Here is a 15,470-nt window from a genome sequence, read left to right as displayed (position 1 = left end):
TACGAAAATAATTCTGACGTGTATGAAGATGTACAGTGTACGTCACAAATGCATTTGCCATTAACTGAAGTACACGAAGACTGACTATACGACATAAAAGCAACTGCACACCTTTCTTCTTCTCTAAGTTATAAAAGATTGAATTGCATCGTGATAAAACTATGAAAAAAGTGGAAATTATTTGAAAAGGAACAAGTTTAAAATGGGCAGAAAAACGAAAAAAACCTCGCAATCATTAATCTCCAAAATATATATAAATATACTTCTATATATGTATATTATGTCCATAAAATATATTTATATATACAAAAAAATATTGCAAAATAATAAGTATCATATAAACAATTTGAAAATCAATAATTTACTGACAATAAAATAAAAAATTATAAAGCGGAGCAAATATTTTAATAAAAATTTGTCATAGAAATGATTAAAATAATAGTTAGATATAAATATGATTAATAAATATATTACATTATTTTTAAAAGAATTACAGAATTACAGAATTACTATAATTTTTTTATTGCTACAATCTTTTGCGAAAGTATTGTGATGTAAATATGTATTTAGCACTAATTTTATATCTGATACAAACATAAAATTTAAATTAAATATGATACATAAATGTGATAAAATAAATAAAATTTTGCTCATGAAAATTAATTAAATCATATAAAAAAATCAAAACAAGAGAAAAAAAGAACTTTCTAAATGCAACTGCAGACATTTAAAAAAACTTTAAATTTATTTATGTCTTCATGATTATATTAAACGGCATGTTTTTATCGATTTTTTTCTGCGATACTGCTTTTAACAAGCTTGATTTGTTTTATATAATTGCTATGTGTACATTCACGTCGGGCACTATAATAAACCTTTCGTGCTGTTTAAAACGTTAGCTATAAAATGTCTAAAATTTCGCAACACTAATTGAAAAAATTTCCGCATAGGAAAATGCAGTAATTAAATATCCTGGAGTACATAATACCATGTACACTTTAAACCAGAAACTTTATAATTTCAAGAATATTTTATGCAATACCGTCATTTTCCGTAAAGAGAAAATGAAAAACAGAGATTTGATCTTGATAATAAACACTTTTCGATTGAATATTGTTATTTTCTCTTCAAAAAAGATTTAAAAGATTTTTAAAACAATTTACAATATTACTCTTTTTCTTAGAAACAGATCGCGATACTGAATTCAATTGTTTATTTAAATAGTATATTAAAATATTTTTTTTAATATTGTAAAAATAAAATTTTTTTGTTCCTTCCCCAAAAATACAAAAAATTTCATTGTGTTTCATTACATCCTCAGAAAAATAGCAGATAAAGTTCAACCTAGAATAACGCAATAAATTTCTTACCACAGTTCAATTTTTCGAGTATAAACTTGATTGTACTTAAAAGTTATCGATCTGACGATATAAATTACGAAAATAATTATAGTCTCTAGTGGCGTGAAAACAAACTTCATCAAAACTCAATATAATTAAATATATCGAGTTCTTCTTGCTATCTTCAAATCTAATATTTCTTACTATCTTCAAATCTAATTAAAACTTAAAACATAAAATTTCTCAAAATCAAATAAAAAATAAATAAACCAGAAAACGAAAAATTTTCTTTAAGTATATGAATAACGCTACCTATACTGTAAAAAATAAAATGTTAATTTTAACTTACAGTCGTATAGTGGACTTTTTGATATATGCAAAAATGTTAATTTTAACATTTTTGCATGCTCAAAAAGTCTTCACTATACAACTGTAAGTTAAAATTAACATTTTAGTTTTTACAGTGTATATACGATGCATTAAATAGCTGAAACATTTGCAAAATTTGCAGAATAGGAAGTAAGTTTAGTATTAGTATTTTATCGATTTCACCATCTCGACTGAATCCAATAATGTCACTGACGATGCCTGACCGCAAAATTACATACATATAGATGGATCGCGATTTCACCCGAAGGTAATACACCGACAGAAAAGTGAGATGAGAAGACGGTGAATTTCAATTTTCGCGTAGAAAATCTGTGACACTCCGCATGTCACCACGCAAGCGACACGTATATCTGTATATCCAAGCTGTAAGCTCCAACATGCGTTATGGAATGAGGACGGCTATTCACCGGATACCGGCATAACCGAGAAATTGCGAAATCGTGGAAGGTTCTTCATAACTACAGGCGCGCACGGTTTCCTGACATTATTACTCGGCAAGTCCTTCTCGGCATGGTGTAAGGAGTGCAACCCTAAAATCCTTTGGGCGCGGACGAGAGGAGCCGCAATGGGATGGTGCGCAGAGTTATCAGACACCAGCAACAAAACCGTACGGAGGAAACGGAGGAAATAATGGAGAAGACGTTTATTGCACCCGGTGTGAAGGACGTCGTCCGAAAGATAAAGAAACTCGTATAGCTTGAACGATAACGATTTCCCATACGATGGGAATGTATATAATCGCCGCAAGACTATAGGCAAGAGAACGGTTTACAAATAGTATAGATATCATTGTTACGATAATGATTCCAAAGTTTCTTTCTTTATTTAAACTACACTCGTAAGATTTTTTCAAAAAGTCAATATGATAAAATCATAATAATTTGTAGCTAATCGTATTATAGTTTATTAATTCCAAGTCCAATTATTTAAATAATTAAAATTCGGTAAGTTCAATAAAAATGCTACAAAAAATAATGGTATATCGATAGTATATGATTTAAATGTGTGTGTTAAACAATATATATGTATTACATATTAAAAAATTAAATTAATAATAAATTTGCTTTTGTAAATATTATATCCAAGGTTTCTATGAGGGAAGCACATTCTTTAAATAGCATTGCTCTAGAAATTTTATCGGTGACATCATAAAACGATATCACATCACGACTATAAGCAACACCGTTATTATGGCATATTATTAAATTTCTTCTTTGCGTCTTTATTTATACTAAAGGTATAAATAACTGCGTGTTAAGATGAAATATATTTCTCATAGAATTACATATTTCATGAAAATCCACAAGGCAAAAAAAATTTTATCTTGCAAAATATTAAATATTAATCAGTGCTCACGATGTCAATAAAAAACAAAACAAATATTTAACAAACATTTCGTTGCTATTTGGAAATATTATGTAAATAATTTCTTTTGTAAATCAAAAACTTAAACTAATTGAACAAATAATTTTAGATATAAAAGTTATTATTATCGAAAAGTCCTAGCTGAACGAAAATGATAAAAAGTTAATCTATATGAATAAATAAAATAAGTAAGTAAATAATCAATACAATTAAAGCTATAAAGCTATATAGATCTGATGCCTAATTTCAATTCGATCACTGAAACATGTGTAATATTTTTCGCAATAAATTCTTTATAATTTTTAATTAATATGTATGCGTTACGTTATTTAATCTATATTCGTATATTGATTACTCCATTTTATAAAAAAATTTATTGCTTAAAGTCAGAATACTTCTCGAGCGACTAAAAGCACATTTCATGCTAACATGCTTCCTGGATCTCGTAATTGGGCTTTGTTAGACGAATCCTGTTACGTAGCAGGTGACGACAATGACTTGTGTAATGCTAACAGTGGAGCAAGCTTAAGTAAGCTCATGAGAATAAGGGAAAGATGAGGTAAGATGAGAGCGAGAGAGAGAGAGAGAGAGAGAGAGAGAGAGAGAGAGAGAGAGAGAGAGAGACGGACAAAATCCACTGACATCGAGTATAATTGTAATGAGATTTGAAGTGCGAGACTTAAATATCTCAGTCGCGTATGGAACTATGTAGTCTTCTCCAAATGTATAATTAGTCCCCCGCATTTACTTGGAACGATTTCCGTAAAGAGAACGATATAATCCCAAACGCTATCAACTTATATGGAAAATCCAATACATTTTCGGTAAAATTTCTGTCTTCGCTCTATATACCTTCTACGCGTCCAAATATCTCTTCCTCGGCATCCTCACAATCGGAAATCAATAGCAATGCCACAGTAACAAACCTATTGTTTTCGGTCATCCCTCAAAATGCATTCGAAAATTTCGAATCTCCGTTCCGTACGTATAAGCAGAAAGAAGACCGTATGATTTGTCATTTGTCAGAATACAATATCACTAATCAATCAAGTGCGCCATTTGTCCCATTCACAACCGCCTGGCGCACGCCATGAGAAAAAAAAATGACTTCGCTTCCATTCAAATAAAGAAGAATTCCTATTCCGAAAGGAAATCCTATCACGCCGTTTTTTCCCGAAGCTTTCACATCAACGAACAAACCTTTCATGTGCGCAAGGTTATTTTTTCCGATAAGAAATGCTGCCAAATTGAAACTAATGATTTGTGTGATTTCCTTATCGTTTTTTCGTGCACCCTTATAGCCACGTGCACGTTATAATCATAGATTTGAATTAAATTGTATGAAATAAAGAAAAAAAAATTATCTCTGACAAAGTGCGCCATGAAATAAATGAGAAAAATATTTAGCGCAAATTAAAAACGGTGAAATCTTAGAATTAGAATAAACATTTGAAAAAAAAGTGTAATGAGACTATTGCATCCGCGCGCAAAAGAATGCAACTCGGAACATACCAGTTCCTCGAAACTGATGTTTTCCAAGATATAAATGTAGAAAGGCAAGGGGAATGAAGGGACATGTAATAATGTACTCTCGTACCTTGGCCTGAGAAAATTTACAGTAAACGTTCATGTTATTTCCGCGGTAGAGTTTTTCATGGAAGAACATTACCACGAGACTATGATAACAAAAAGAGACCAGATATTCACGGGAAAACATGTAAAAATATCTCGAAGTTTTTACGGAAAGGTGAAATTAACGACATTCTATTAATATAAAAAAAAAAGACAGTTCCAGTAGCATTTTTCATAGCTCTACAGTTCCTTATAACATTAAAACAGAAATCCGCATTTTTTATACTAAACGAAAATTGAAAATATGGCTACCTTCGAGAATTTAGCACACTTCCCCTCAAAAAATATAAGAAAAAGATAAATATTTCCATTTTTTACTACAGTTTCCGTTAGTATTATTCGACTTTTACCAAGATATGTAATTTAAAAATTCTAACAATTATCAATTTTAATGTACTTTAAATACAGAAAGCAACACGACACTTGGAAAAAGTGTTATACTAATAATTTCAGCGATATTTCTTATTTATTAGTTCTAGCAGAATTCTATGTTTTAGAATCATTTTTAAACAGAATTCCAGCTGTTATTTTTTTCAATTATGGTTTTGTATTAAAAAATGCGGAAATTTTTTTTATTTTCATTAAAAATGTACAATTACGAAAAGTGCAAAATGGTAAAATTACAAGAAGTTTGTTATTACGAGTACGATTTCATAATTATATCTATAAAAATCTCAAGATGTTTCTAAAATCGTCATACTCAAATAAAATAAATGCGCGCGCGTTTAAATATAACACAAAATGTCAATATTATATGTACGGTAAAATCTAATTATGCTATATTATGTAAATATGTAAATTATTTTTTTTATAAAAAATCAATTTACTCGATATTTATTTAACATGTGCATGTAAAGTTGAACAAAAGCATTACAAAATATTGTATTAAAGACCATTGTATTGGTTGGCAAGAAAGAAATTACGTTTTTTTAAAAGGCATCTATCAGTAAAAACAATTATTTTCTTACTAACCAATATAAATATATCTTGATAGAATAAAGTTTCAGCTTTAAGAATCTCTTTTTTAAATTGCGATACGACAATTTTTAACGGAGTAATTAAAATCAAAATAATCCTTTTATTTAATCCGCGATAACTCAGTAACCAAAAATCATAATATTAAAAAAAAATGATAAAATATTTAAAAAGGGAAATTTTATAGGGAAAGTATCAAGTTTTCACGATAGATAGTCGAAAATTTTCTCAAATTTGTTTTGGGCACGTTACCTACAAAGAGAAGAAAATTTTCTGCCTTTTTCAGGTCATAGTTTTTGGTATGTAAAAATTACTAAACTCATATAAACTTAAAAAATGTGGTAAGCTTTTAAAAGTAAAGATTTCAAGCTTTAACTCTTTTTTTTTAATTTAAATTTCATTCATTATTGACGAAGATATTGTATATACAACTTTGAGCTAAAAACGCAATTACTTTCTTGCCAACTTAATATAATAAAATTAATAAGTTTTAGCGTATAGAAATTTTAAGAAGCACGACATCACACACATCAATCGAGATAAATTTTCCTCCAATTTATATTCCAATTTATTATACTCTACACTGCGTACAAAGCAGCAATTTCGTGTCGCTTACGACAATTCTGGATATCGATTAAGCCCAATGCAATTAACAACCATGGCGGAATAACGCGCAGCACGACGTCGACGCACAAAGGAAGGCGTGGCAATGTTCGTCGGACCCTTAATGCCAATGCCAATGTCAGGGTTTTCCCGGTCAATCACCTACACTTCCCTATCTTTGCATCCCGGAAGTTTTATGCACCCACCGTAATGATTTCACTCTTTCTCGCGGTTAGCAGCCTCGCTTTTCATCGTCCGGCGATAACTTTTCCACTTACGGTATCACGCTGAATTGACTGTGAAAAAGATAGAGGAGCATTTTACCCCTGCAGCAAGCACTTGAGTCGAACCTTGGGGGTTGAAGTATCGACTGCACTGCTGTGACAGATCGCAAAGTTACCGACGTTGGAACTTCTAGCTTTCTCTGCTGCTTTTACCGTTTGTTCGTTCATATGAAACGACGACGAAAAACCACAGTAATAAATATTTAAAGTTTTGTTTGAGAGGATCTATTAATAATTAAATCGTAAAATAAAATTTCTGAGTTCAAGCCACTTGAAAAAAGTGGAAGTAACAAAGCAACGTATCTAAGAAGTCTTTAATATTTTAATTTCGTGGCCGCTCCGACGATATGGCTCTTATATTAATATAAAGATAAAAAGAAGAAAGAAAAAAAGGTAACGGCCACGCTTTCCAATAATGCCACGCAAGCATGAACTAAGCAGCTTGAAAGAAATTGCTGATCACCTACAGATTACCTCAGCGAATTGCGATAAACTTGAAAAATGGCAATGTTTTAATAATGTTTCAATATAATATATTAAAATCTTTATATTTAGCATAGTTCCAACAAAATGCACATGCAATAGAACTATGAACAACGTCACATTAAATTTTCTATGATATACACAAGTAAGTTCACGCATATTTTCCTTTTAAATATATATAAATAAATAATTTTTTTGTTACTTTTTATTTAAGAAATTGATCCGTCATTGAAACGTCATTATTAATTATGTCTAACATTGATTACATTTGACATTTTGATTAATTAGTTTGTATATATTCGCAAGTTATAAAATTACTTTTACTTGAGAATACATGTCCAATATTGCTCTAAATAAAAAAATATTTATAGAGATTGATAATGATATAAAAAAACAATTAAACAGTCGAATTATTTCTAATAATTGACTTACCTTTTGTTTATCCAAAAGATGCATGATTTCGTCGACATCGCCGACGACCACAGATTGTTGTCGCAACATTTCTTCTTCGACCGTGAGCCAGTCACGTATCTGTAATGTAACCAGACAAACAATAATTATGACAATATATTATGCTATAATAAAAATTTATAATATAAATAAATAATCAAAATTGATGTAATCATAATATTTTAAATAACTGCAATTATGTGTATTAGAATTTTTTTTATTGCTCGAATATATATATTTATTTAATGTATCAAAATTTTTATCCTTATATATTTTGCCCTTTTTATTATAAAAAACATTATTATGATATAAAAAATGTAACTTTACTGATATAAATATAAAAATAAATTCAAATAAATGTAGTTTCGTTTCAAAACAAGTGATACTAAATTAATTAACGCATTAATCTTTGATTTTCGATCAGTTTGCAAATCGATAACTTATTTTAATGGATTAAATACAAATTAACTATAGCGATTAACTCGTATATCTTTTAGCAAATGTGTGTCGGTAAGAAATATCTCCATCATTCGAAAATGATTCAAATCAGATGGAAAAGAGCGAAAAAAAGAAAGCACGTAGGACCGGATTGGGATATTTGCTGCCGGAAATTAGTAGGGAGTGTCCGTTCGTAAGTGGCCGAGTTCGATTTACCTCGACATTCGCTAAGCGTCAAGAACAGGCAAATGCTGAATATATACGGGATATTTCCTAAAACACGTCAAATTTCAGGAACGTATTTCCTGATAAATTTGAAGATTTTCTTGAAGGTAAAATTCTTGAATACAAGGTTTTGTGTTCACAGAAATCAATATATTATGATAATAGTCTAAGTAGATAAGTAATCGGGTGAAAAATTACTTTCAAAGAGAATAATTCTCGATCATGAAAAAATCCGCAACACAATTATTTTAAATAAATCGAGCTTATTATAAAGCATGAAAGAACATTCAATTGCATCACAAATTTACATTTTCCAACATTATGGCGAACAGTTTTTTCTTGCAAATAACTCTATTGGTGCGTTTAATTAAATATCAAGGCAAGTAATCGTATTTCCATTACAGCTACAGAATTGTAAAGCCAATAATAATACAAACCCAATAATAATTTAAAAACCCGTCCACACGTGCGCGCGAGCGCGCGCGCGTAACGCTTCGCTAGACATCAGAAACATCTCCGCTGGCGATTTTAGCGTGCATGTTCGTTGTGTATAGAATTCTAGTCGAAATATTTCAAAAGATCGTAGCAGTTAAATAAATATTTATGGCAAACAACATATTGGAAAAAAAACCACCCTGAAATTCTCAACCTAACGTCGACTGATCGATCGGTCGGCGATGCAACAACAAGCATGCAAGAAACCCAAACTAGCATTTGAGGGGATCGCAAACGTGGAACTTTCGAGGGAGTCGATAAATCGCGGAAGAGATAAACCGTAGTGCTACAGGAAATTAAGGTCTCGCTCAGTCCGGCAACCCCCGGAGTCTGCCACCTAGACTAAGCTCTTGGACTCGTTCAGCCTTTCACCCACCCTTGTCCGACTCGAAGAGGCCTTGATTAAGTGCCCGTTGTCGAAGAATAATCATATTTCTTGTTTCCACTTCAAAATGGACACCATAGAGTCACATTGTATACATTTTCTTATAATTTATGGTCAAATCGTTTTTTTTTTAATTGCGTCGTATAAATATAACATTAAAAATCTTTTAAAAATTATTTTAATGAAAAAAAATAAAAGATACAAACCAAATTAGAAGTAAGTTCTGATCTATATTAATGTATTGAAATATGATGATGTTACAGAAAAACAAACGTTTTCAATCATCAATTTTTGCCAGAATTTTAACAAAATTTATAATCATCTGAAATCATACTTACATTACTCTAATAATAAATAAATCATTTAGAAACTATAGAGTTGAAAATAATTAACATAAAATTAAAAATAGCTATTTCTTTTGTTCAATTAACAAAAAACATAGTATGTATGTGTAAAATACGCGTTCTTCATTAATTTTCTAAAATTTAAAAAATTTTCTTGATCGAAAATTATTTTTTTTTTTTGTAAATTAGAAACTTATTCTTCAATCTTTTCATCATCGATTTTTACAAATTTAAATACAATTTCTTCGCTGAAATGAACTTCACTGAAATAAAATTTCACAAATAAATTTTTGTACCAAGAATTCATTTTTACGTAAAAATGAAAATAAGAAGCACAATCTCCAATGACTTTGATCTTGACAAATGTTATCCATGACATGATCCTGAACAACATTCAAGAGATTTTAGCCATCGGTCAAACATCTTGCATAATGTTAATGTCGGCGATACTGTAATTTTCAAATCTTATAACTCAAAAAGCACTTAATGAGAAATAACTTTATTACATTGTTTTGAAAAGCTCTTGACATCAGCTATTAGATTCTGACATCAAAAATAGAGTTCCATTTAAAAAAATCAATTTAACCTTGATCTGACCTTAGCGACGCCACCCAAGATCAAACTCATTACCCCAGTAAATAGATCTTTCGAAAACTCTACAACTTTTATCCGAAACATTTTTTCCTAAAATGCTTAGTTTTCGAGATATTTCGCTGTACCATTACTTTTTATGCACCCTGTATAACCAATGTGTATCATTATTTTCATATTTCTCAAAAATCATAAAACGGGATTTTCTCTCTGAGAGTTTAACGACCGGTTTTAACATCCGAGCAATAAAAAAGACGCGATAAAGCATACCTTCCTTGAAAATAACTGCGTCGAAAGTGATGCTTAGCAACGATCGAACTGCACGACGGTATTCATATTTTTATTATTACGAATTTCGCGGGCCGTAAAAAACATTACATCAAAAACCGTTTTTTTTCTTCATAAGTACTAAAAAAAAAAATTGCTCTTAGCTTAATAATCAAAAACATATCACAGCTAATTGTCCGCAAAAATTTATGTTTTATAATATAATATATGTTTTATAATATGTATTATGTTACTTTATATATTATTATTATATTATATGTTCAGTAAATATAAAATAAAATAACTGTAGTATATTTAAACATTGTTTACATATACTAGATACTTATTTTATATATAAATATTATAAATCAGGAGATGCGGTAACATTTTCCCATCAAGTATATTTTTGTAGTATGTTATGAAGGGGATAATACCATGTCATGAGAAAGAGACGCTGCAGCGTATCCTTTACAGGAAGGAACTCGCTTAAAAATTGTTTTGTTTAAACAATTTGATGTTATAAAAAAATGGGAAAGAACAAATTTTTACAATTAAAATGAGATAACAATTAACAATCATGTCTGTAAATATACTTAATGAGTAGATATGAATATGTGCAATTTTTCAACCCAATTTATGTCATTTATTCATTCAGATATATCGTCGTCGTCTTCGCAAAATCTTGTCTTCTTTTGCTGGACCTTTTTTCAGCACTTTCTGCACTTTTTCTACATCTTTTCTGTACTTTTTCAATACCTTTTCTATACTTTTTCTGCATCTCTCTTGCATCTTCCCCGCATTTTTTCCCCATCTTTCATGTACCTTTTCTGCAGTATTTCTATATCTCTACCACATCACTCTAACACCTCTCCCGTATTAATTTTTGCATTTCTTTTGCATCTCTCCGTATCCCTTTTCATCGTTTCCGCAATTCTTTTGTATCTCTTCCGCACCTTTTCCGCATTACTTCTACACTTCTGCATCTCTTCTGCATTTGTTCTCACCTCCTCGCATCGTTTCTGCACATCTCTCGCAATTCTTCTATATCTCTTCTGCATCATTTAAATATCATTTCCGTAACTCTTCTGTCCTTTTCGGCACTTTTTCCGCATTTATTTCACATATCTTCGCAATGTTTCGATACGTCTTCCGCAATTCTTCCGCACTTTTTCCGCATCTCATCTGTCTACATACATTATCTATTTACATATTTACATATTTATTTATATAGCTACATTATCTATCAACCTGTCGATGTTATTTGTCCAGCTTCTGGTGTTATCTATTCATTTATCTACGTTATTTATTTGGCTACTTATCATCTACCTATGTTATCTATCTACTTGTCCATGTTATCTATTCACTTTCCTAAACTTTTGACATCTTTTTCGCATCTTTTCTACGTGTGCACAACAAATATGAAAAAGTTGCATTAAAAATGTTGTCACGTTCAAAACGTGCGATAGCACTTCGCGTTAATTACCGCCGAAGTTGTCATTAAAAAGTATGCAAGAGAACGAGAATAAAAAAAGAAAATGACTATTTCGCAAATTCCACGGAGTATTTGTATAGATCGAATGAGAGCACAATGAGAATTAATAGAGATTGATCGATATACAAAATACTTATATACTTCGTGAAAAGAACGAGAAAAAGTATGTAACAATAAGTGCCATGGTAAAACCAATATTATACTTATTGAAAAAACATCATAATTTTCTTAATTATTTTCAAATATCATTATTTTTATTATTATATTACCTTTATCGTTATTATTATCATAATATTATTCATTTAAATATGAATATAAAGTGTATTATTACTAATAACAAGAATTTAAAAATTCGTGAAATTTCGGAAAAGATATTAAAAATGTAAAAAAAAGGCGTCAAGTATATTTTGCAGAAAAAAGATAATGCCAGATAATTCCAATATTGGGCCAATACTGGGAGACAATTTTTGCCCAATATTGGCTATAGATTGTTTTTTTCAATTTTGGGCCAATATTGAGGAGCCAATTTTTGCCCAATATTGGCTATACATTATTTTTCCAATATTAGACCAATATTGGGAAGCCGATTATTATCCCAATTTGCTCAATATTGATTTACCCAATATTGCGCTAATATTGGCGTGTCAAGGCTGCTGCTGGAGACTGCTCATTTTCGATTATTTCTATAGTTTTTGACTTGTTATCAACTATGTAAAAATCGGCTATGTAAAAATCTCTTTTTAGTTTTCGCGCCTCTCATTACATATCTATTGCATTTCGTTCTCTCATTTTAATGTATTGTTATGTTTAATACACTTTAAATGTTATCCGTATTTTGTATAGTATATTATAATTGAAAGAAAAAAATTATTCCATACAATATTGTCTTAAGGATGTCTATATCATAAAGATGCCTTCAAGATACCGCTCGGAGAATTGTGTTCTATAGAACTTTTTAAGTAGAGATACTTGAAATATTATTTTGATTTCACTTCTTTTTTTATAGCATTATCTTTGGTATCTTTTTTCCATAAAATATATCAATTACTTGACGCTTTTTTTACATATTTAATGTTAATTATACAGAATATAATAATAATAATATTCTGTTAATTATTAATCAAGCTCGCTACATGCAAACATAATCAAGGAGAGATAATGATCAATAAACACAAGCAATTACAATGATTAAATCAAATGACAAAAATATTTATTCTTGTTATAGAAATCAGAAATAAAAACTTTAAATGTTTCAGCTATATTACACCTTCATCGGTAATCATAATTATGATATAATAGATAAATAAACAAAATCGAAAAATTAAGAAAAATTTTTTTCAATTAACGTTACAAAACGATATTTAAAATGATGAAAATACAATGGAATACAGTACGAGACTGAATATTGAGCATAAAGAGATCATGATTAAGATTTGAAAGAGTCAGTTATATAAAATTATTACGACTTATATATAATAATATTCTTAATTACATAATTATATACATATATTAAATCTTTTCTAATATAATTATACATGTACATACATGTATATTACAACAAAATCTTACACAAAAAGTCAATTTCCGATAGTATTACTTCCAACGACAATAAATATTAAAAAATTAGTGCAAGTACACATTGCACAAAGTTTGTCGATTGTCGTCTTACGACTTTTTGATGCATGAAACGGTTCATTGGACAAACTATTTTATTCTCCTTCTACCGCCTTGCTTTCAAGATTTTTATTATTATTATTTTATTTTTATTATTACTGCTTAGTGTGTGTTTGAAAATAATATATCTTTTAGAAGATATTTTAAAATTTTAATAAAAATGCTAAAAGGCATTTAATAAATACATGAAAAAATTTTTAATAAAGCAACTCTCTTTTCCAACTACATTCTTATTACAATATTATTTTTATCTTACATATTAAAAATTATATAGTCATATCTAAATTTTAATAATCTGTGTAGGTATTATATACGCATAAATACAATTCTTTTTTCAATAAAAAATTCAAAATTAATTTAATCATAAAAAAGTAGAAATATTTCTACATTGTTAATCTTTCGTAATATGGCTGGAAAATAATGTCTATTTTTTCAGTATTTTATGCAAAATACATGTAAGTTCTATAAAACTATACTCACATAATTTATCGCAAGACAAAGTAGAGATCAAGGATCTAATAAGCTGAATATCGTAAAGAGACAAAATTCCAACGTCTGCCTAGCTGCCCCCTCCCCATCTAACCAAATCTTAATAAATAAATAATATAATAATCCTATATTATTATAATTATATAATAATTTACAATATATTTTCCTACGCCTATATTGTAAATTTGCTAAAAAAGGCTAAAAGATTAGCCGAAACATGTGCAAGTAATGACATAATATATAATTAATTTAAAAAAACAAAAACTGCGCACCGTCTACAGCGCCAATTCCCAATTGCCTGTTTATATAATTTTTTTGAATTATTATCTTGGGAATTTAGTTATTAATTTATTTATCACATAAGATAAAATAATAACATTCATTATAATAGAATCGAAAACGAAAAATTCAAGAAAATAGAGTCTTCTTTTAGTATCACACATAGAAAATTAATGCAGTTAATGCAAAAAAAATAAATAATATATCTTCGATTAAAATATTTTTTAATTAGCATTACATATGTGTTAAATTACTAAAATTATAACATTTAGATATTTTACTGTCTTGTTTCTCTTCTTCAAACACTCAAGTTCCTAAACTGAACAATTTCCTTACAACAATGGATATACACCAAATCCATCATTCACCAAATCATCTAAAATGGATATCCCTAAATCAATGTCGAATATCTTAGATGAATTGTACTCAATATATCATCTATAGGTAACACATGCGTGTGCGTTTGTCTGTGTGTGTGTGTGTGTGTGTGTGTGTGTGTGTGTGTGTGTGTGTGTGTGTGTGTGTGTGTGGGGGGGGGGGGCGCGTTTCTATTAATATCATTGACTCAATTGATACAATATATATTATTTTAACATAACAAATTCTACACCTCAATCAATGTGACAACCAACATGCGTAAAATAAAAAATGGTCTACCATCAAGAGTCGAAACAGCGTTTCATTGGCAACTTGATTCCTGCTCAAGTCTCGTTACCTCGAGGCCTCTCATCGCTTTATGCAAACAGCACAATACTTGTCAGTGCGACAGCGTAGCCGGAAATAGAAGCCGGGAGATAGCTATTATGGCGTTGGACTGGCTGGAGTTTGACTGTTGACTCGGCAAATAGGAAAAGCGTACTAGAACCTATGCAATGTTTGCTGAGACGTTAGTAAAAGTTACCTGGACAATAGGCAGAGATAGTACCGGAAGAGTATGTTACCGGAAAATATCAAATCCTATATCGTAATTAACCATTAATCAACTAATTGTTAACGCCTCCACTCTCTCTATCTCTCTGTATCATGATAATTAAAATAAATCTAATTATGAGTATAATGAAATGAAATATAATATAGAAATATTGGATAAGTAGTATGACAGAAGTATAATCACGATATTCTTCTTAGTAAAAAGCAAGTTATACAAGATTAAAAATATTTCACCTTTATAAAGAACGCATAAAATGTCACATTTTCGAGAAAAACTGCAATGCTACTTTGGCATGAGCTAAAAGAACAAAAACATTTTGCAAAATATAAATATGACAG

The 15,470-nt window shown here is 29.6% G+C and overlaps 1 protein-coding gene across 1 annotated transcript in view; it reads right to left on the bottom strand.

Moving 5' to 3' along the window:
* Positions 1-15,470, bottom strand: part of LOC105154354 (dystrophin, isoforms A/C/F/G/H) — a 462,027-nt gene that overhangs the window by 338,302 nt on the left and 108,255 nt on the right. Inside the window, exon 36 of the mRNA XM_087403323.1 lies at positions 7,505-7,603. Within this exon, the coding sequence (XP_087259449.1) occupies positions 7,505-7,603 (99 nt within the window). The remainder of the gene's footprint in view (positions 1-7,504; positions 7,604-15,470) is intronic.

Source organism: Acromyrmex echinatior, chromosome 2, assembly GCF_024713525.1.
Source record: "Acromyrmex echinatior isolate Ae372 chromosome 2, ASM2471352v2, whole genome shotgun sequence".
Lineage (NCBI taxonomy): Eukaryota > Metazoa > Arthropoda > Insecta > Hymenoptera > Formicidae > Acromyrmex > Acromyrmex echinatior.
This window is presented reverse-complemented; position numbering and strand designations above follow the sequence as displayed.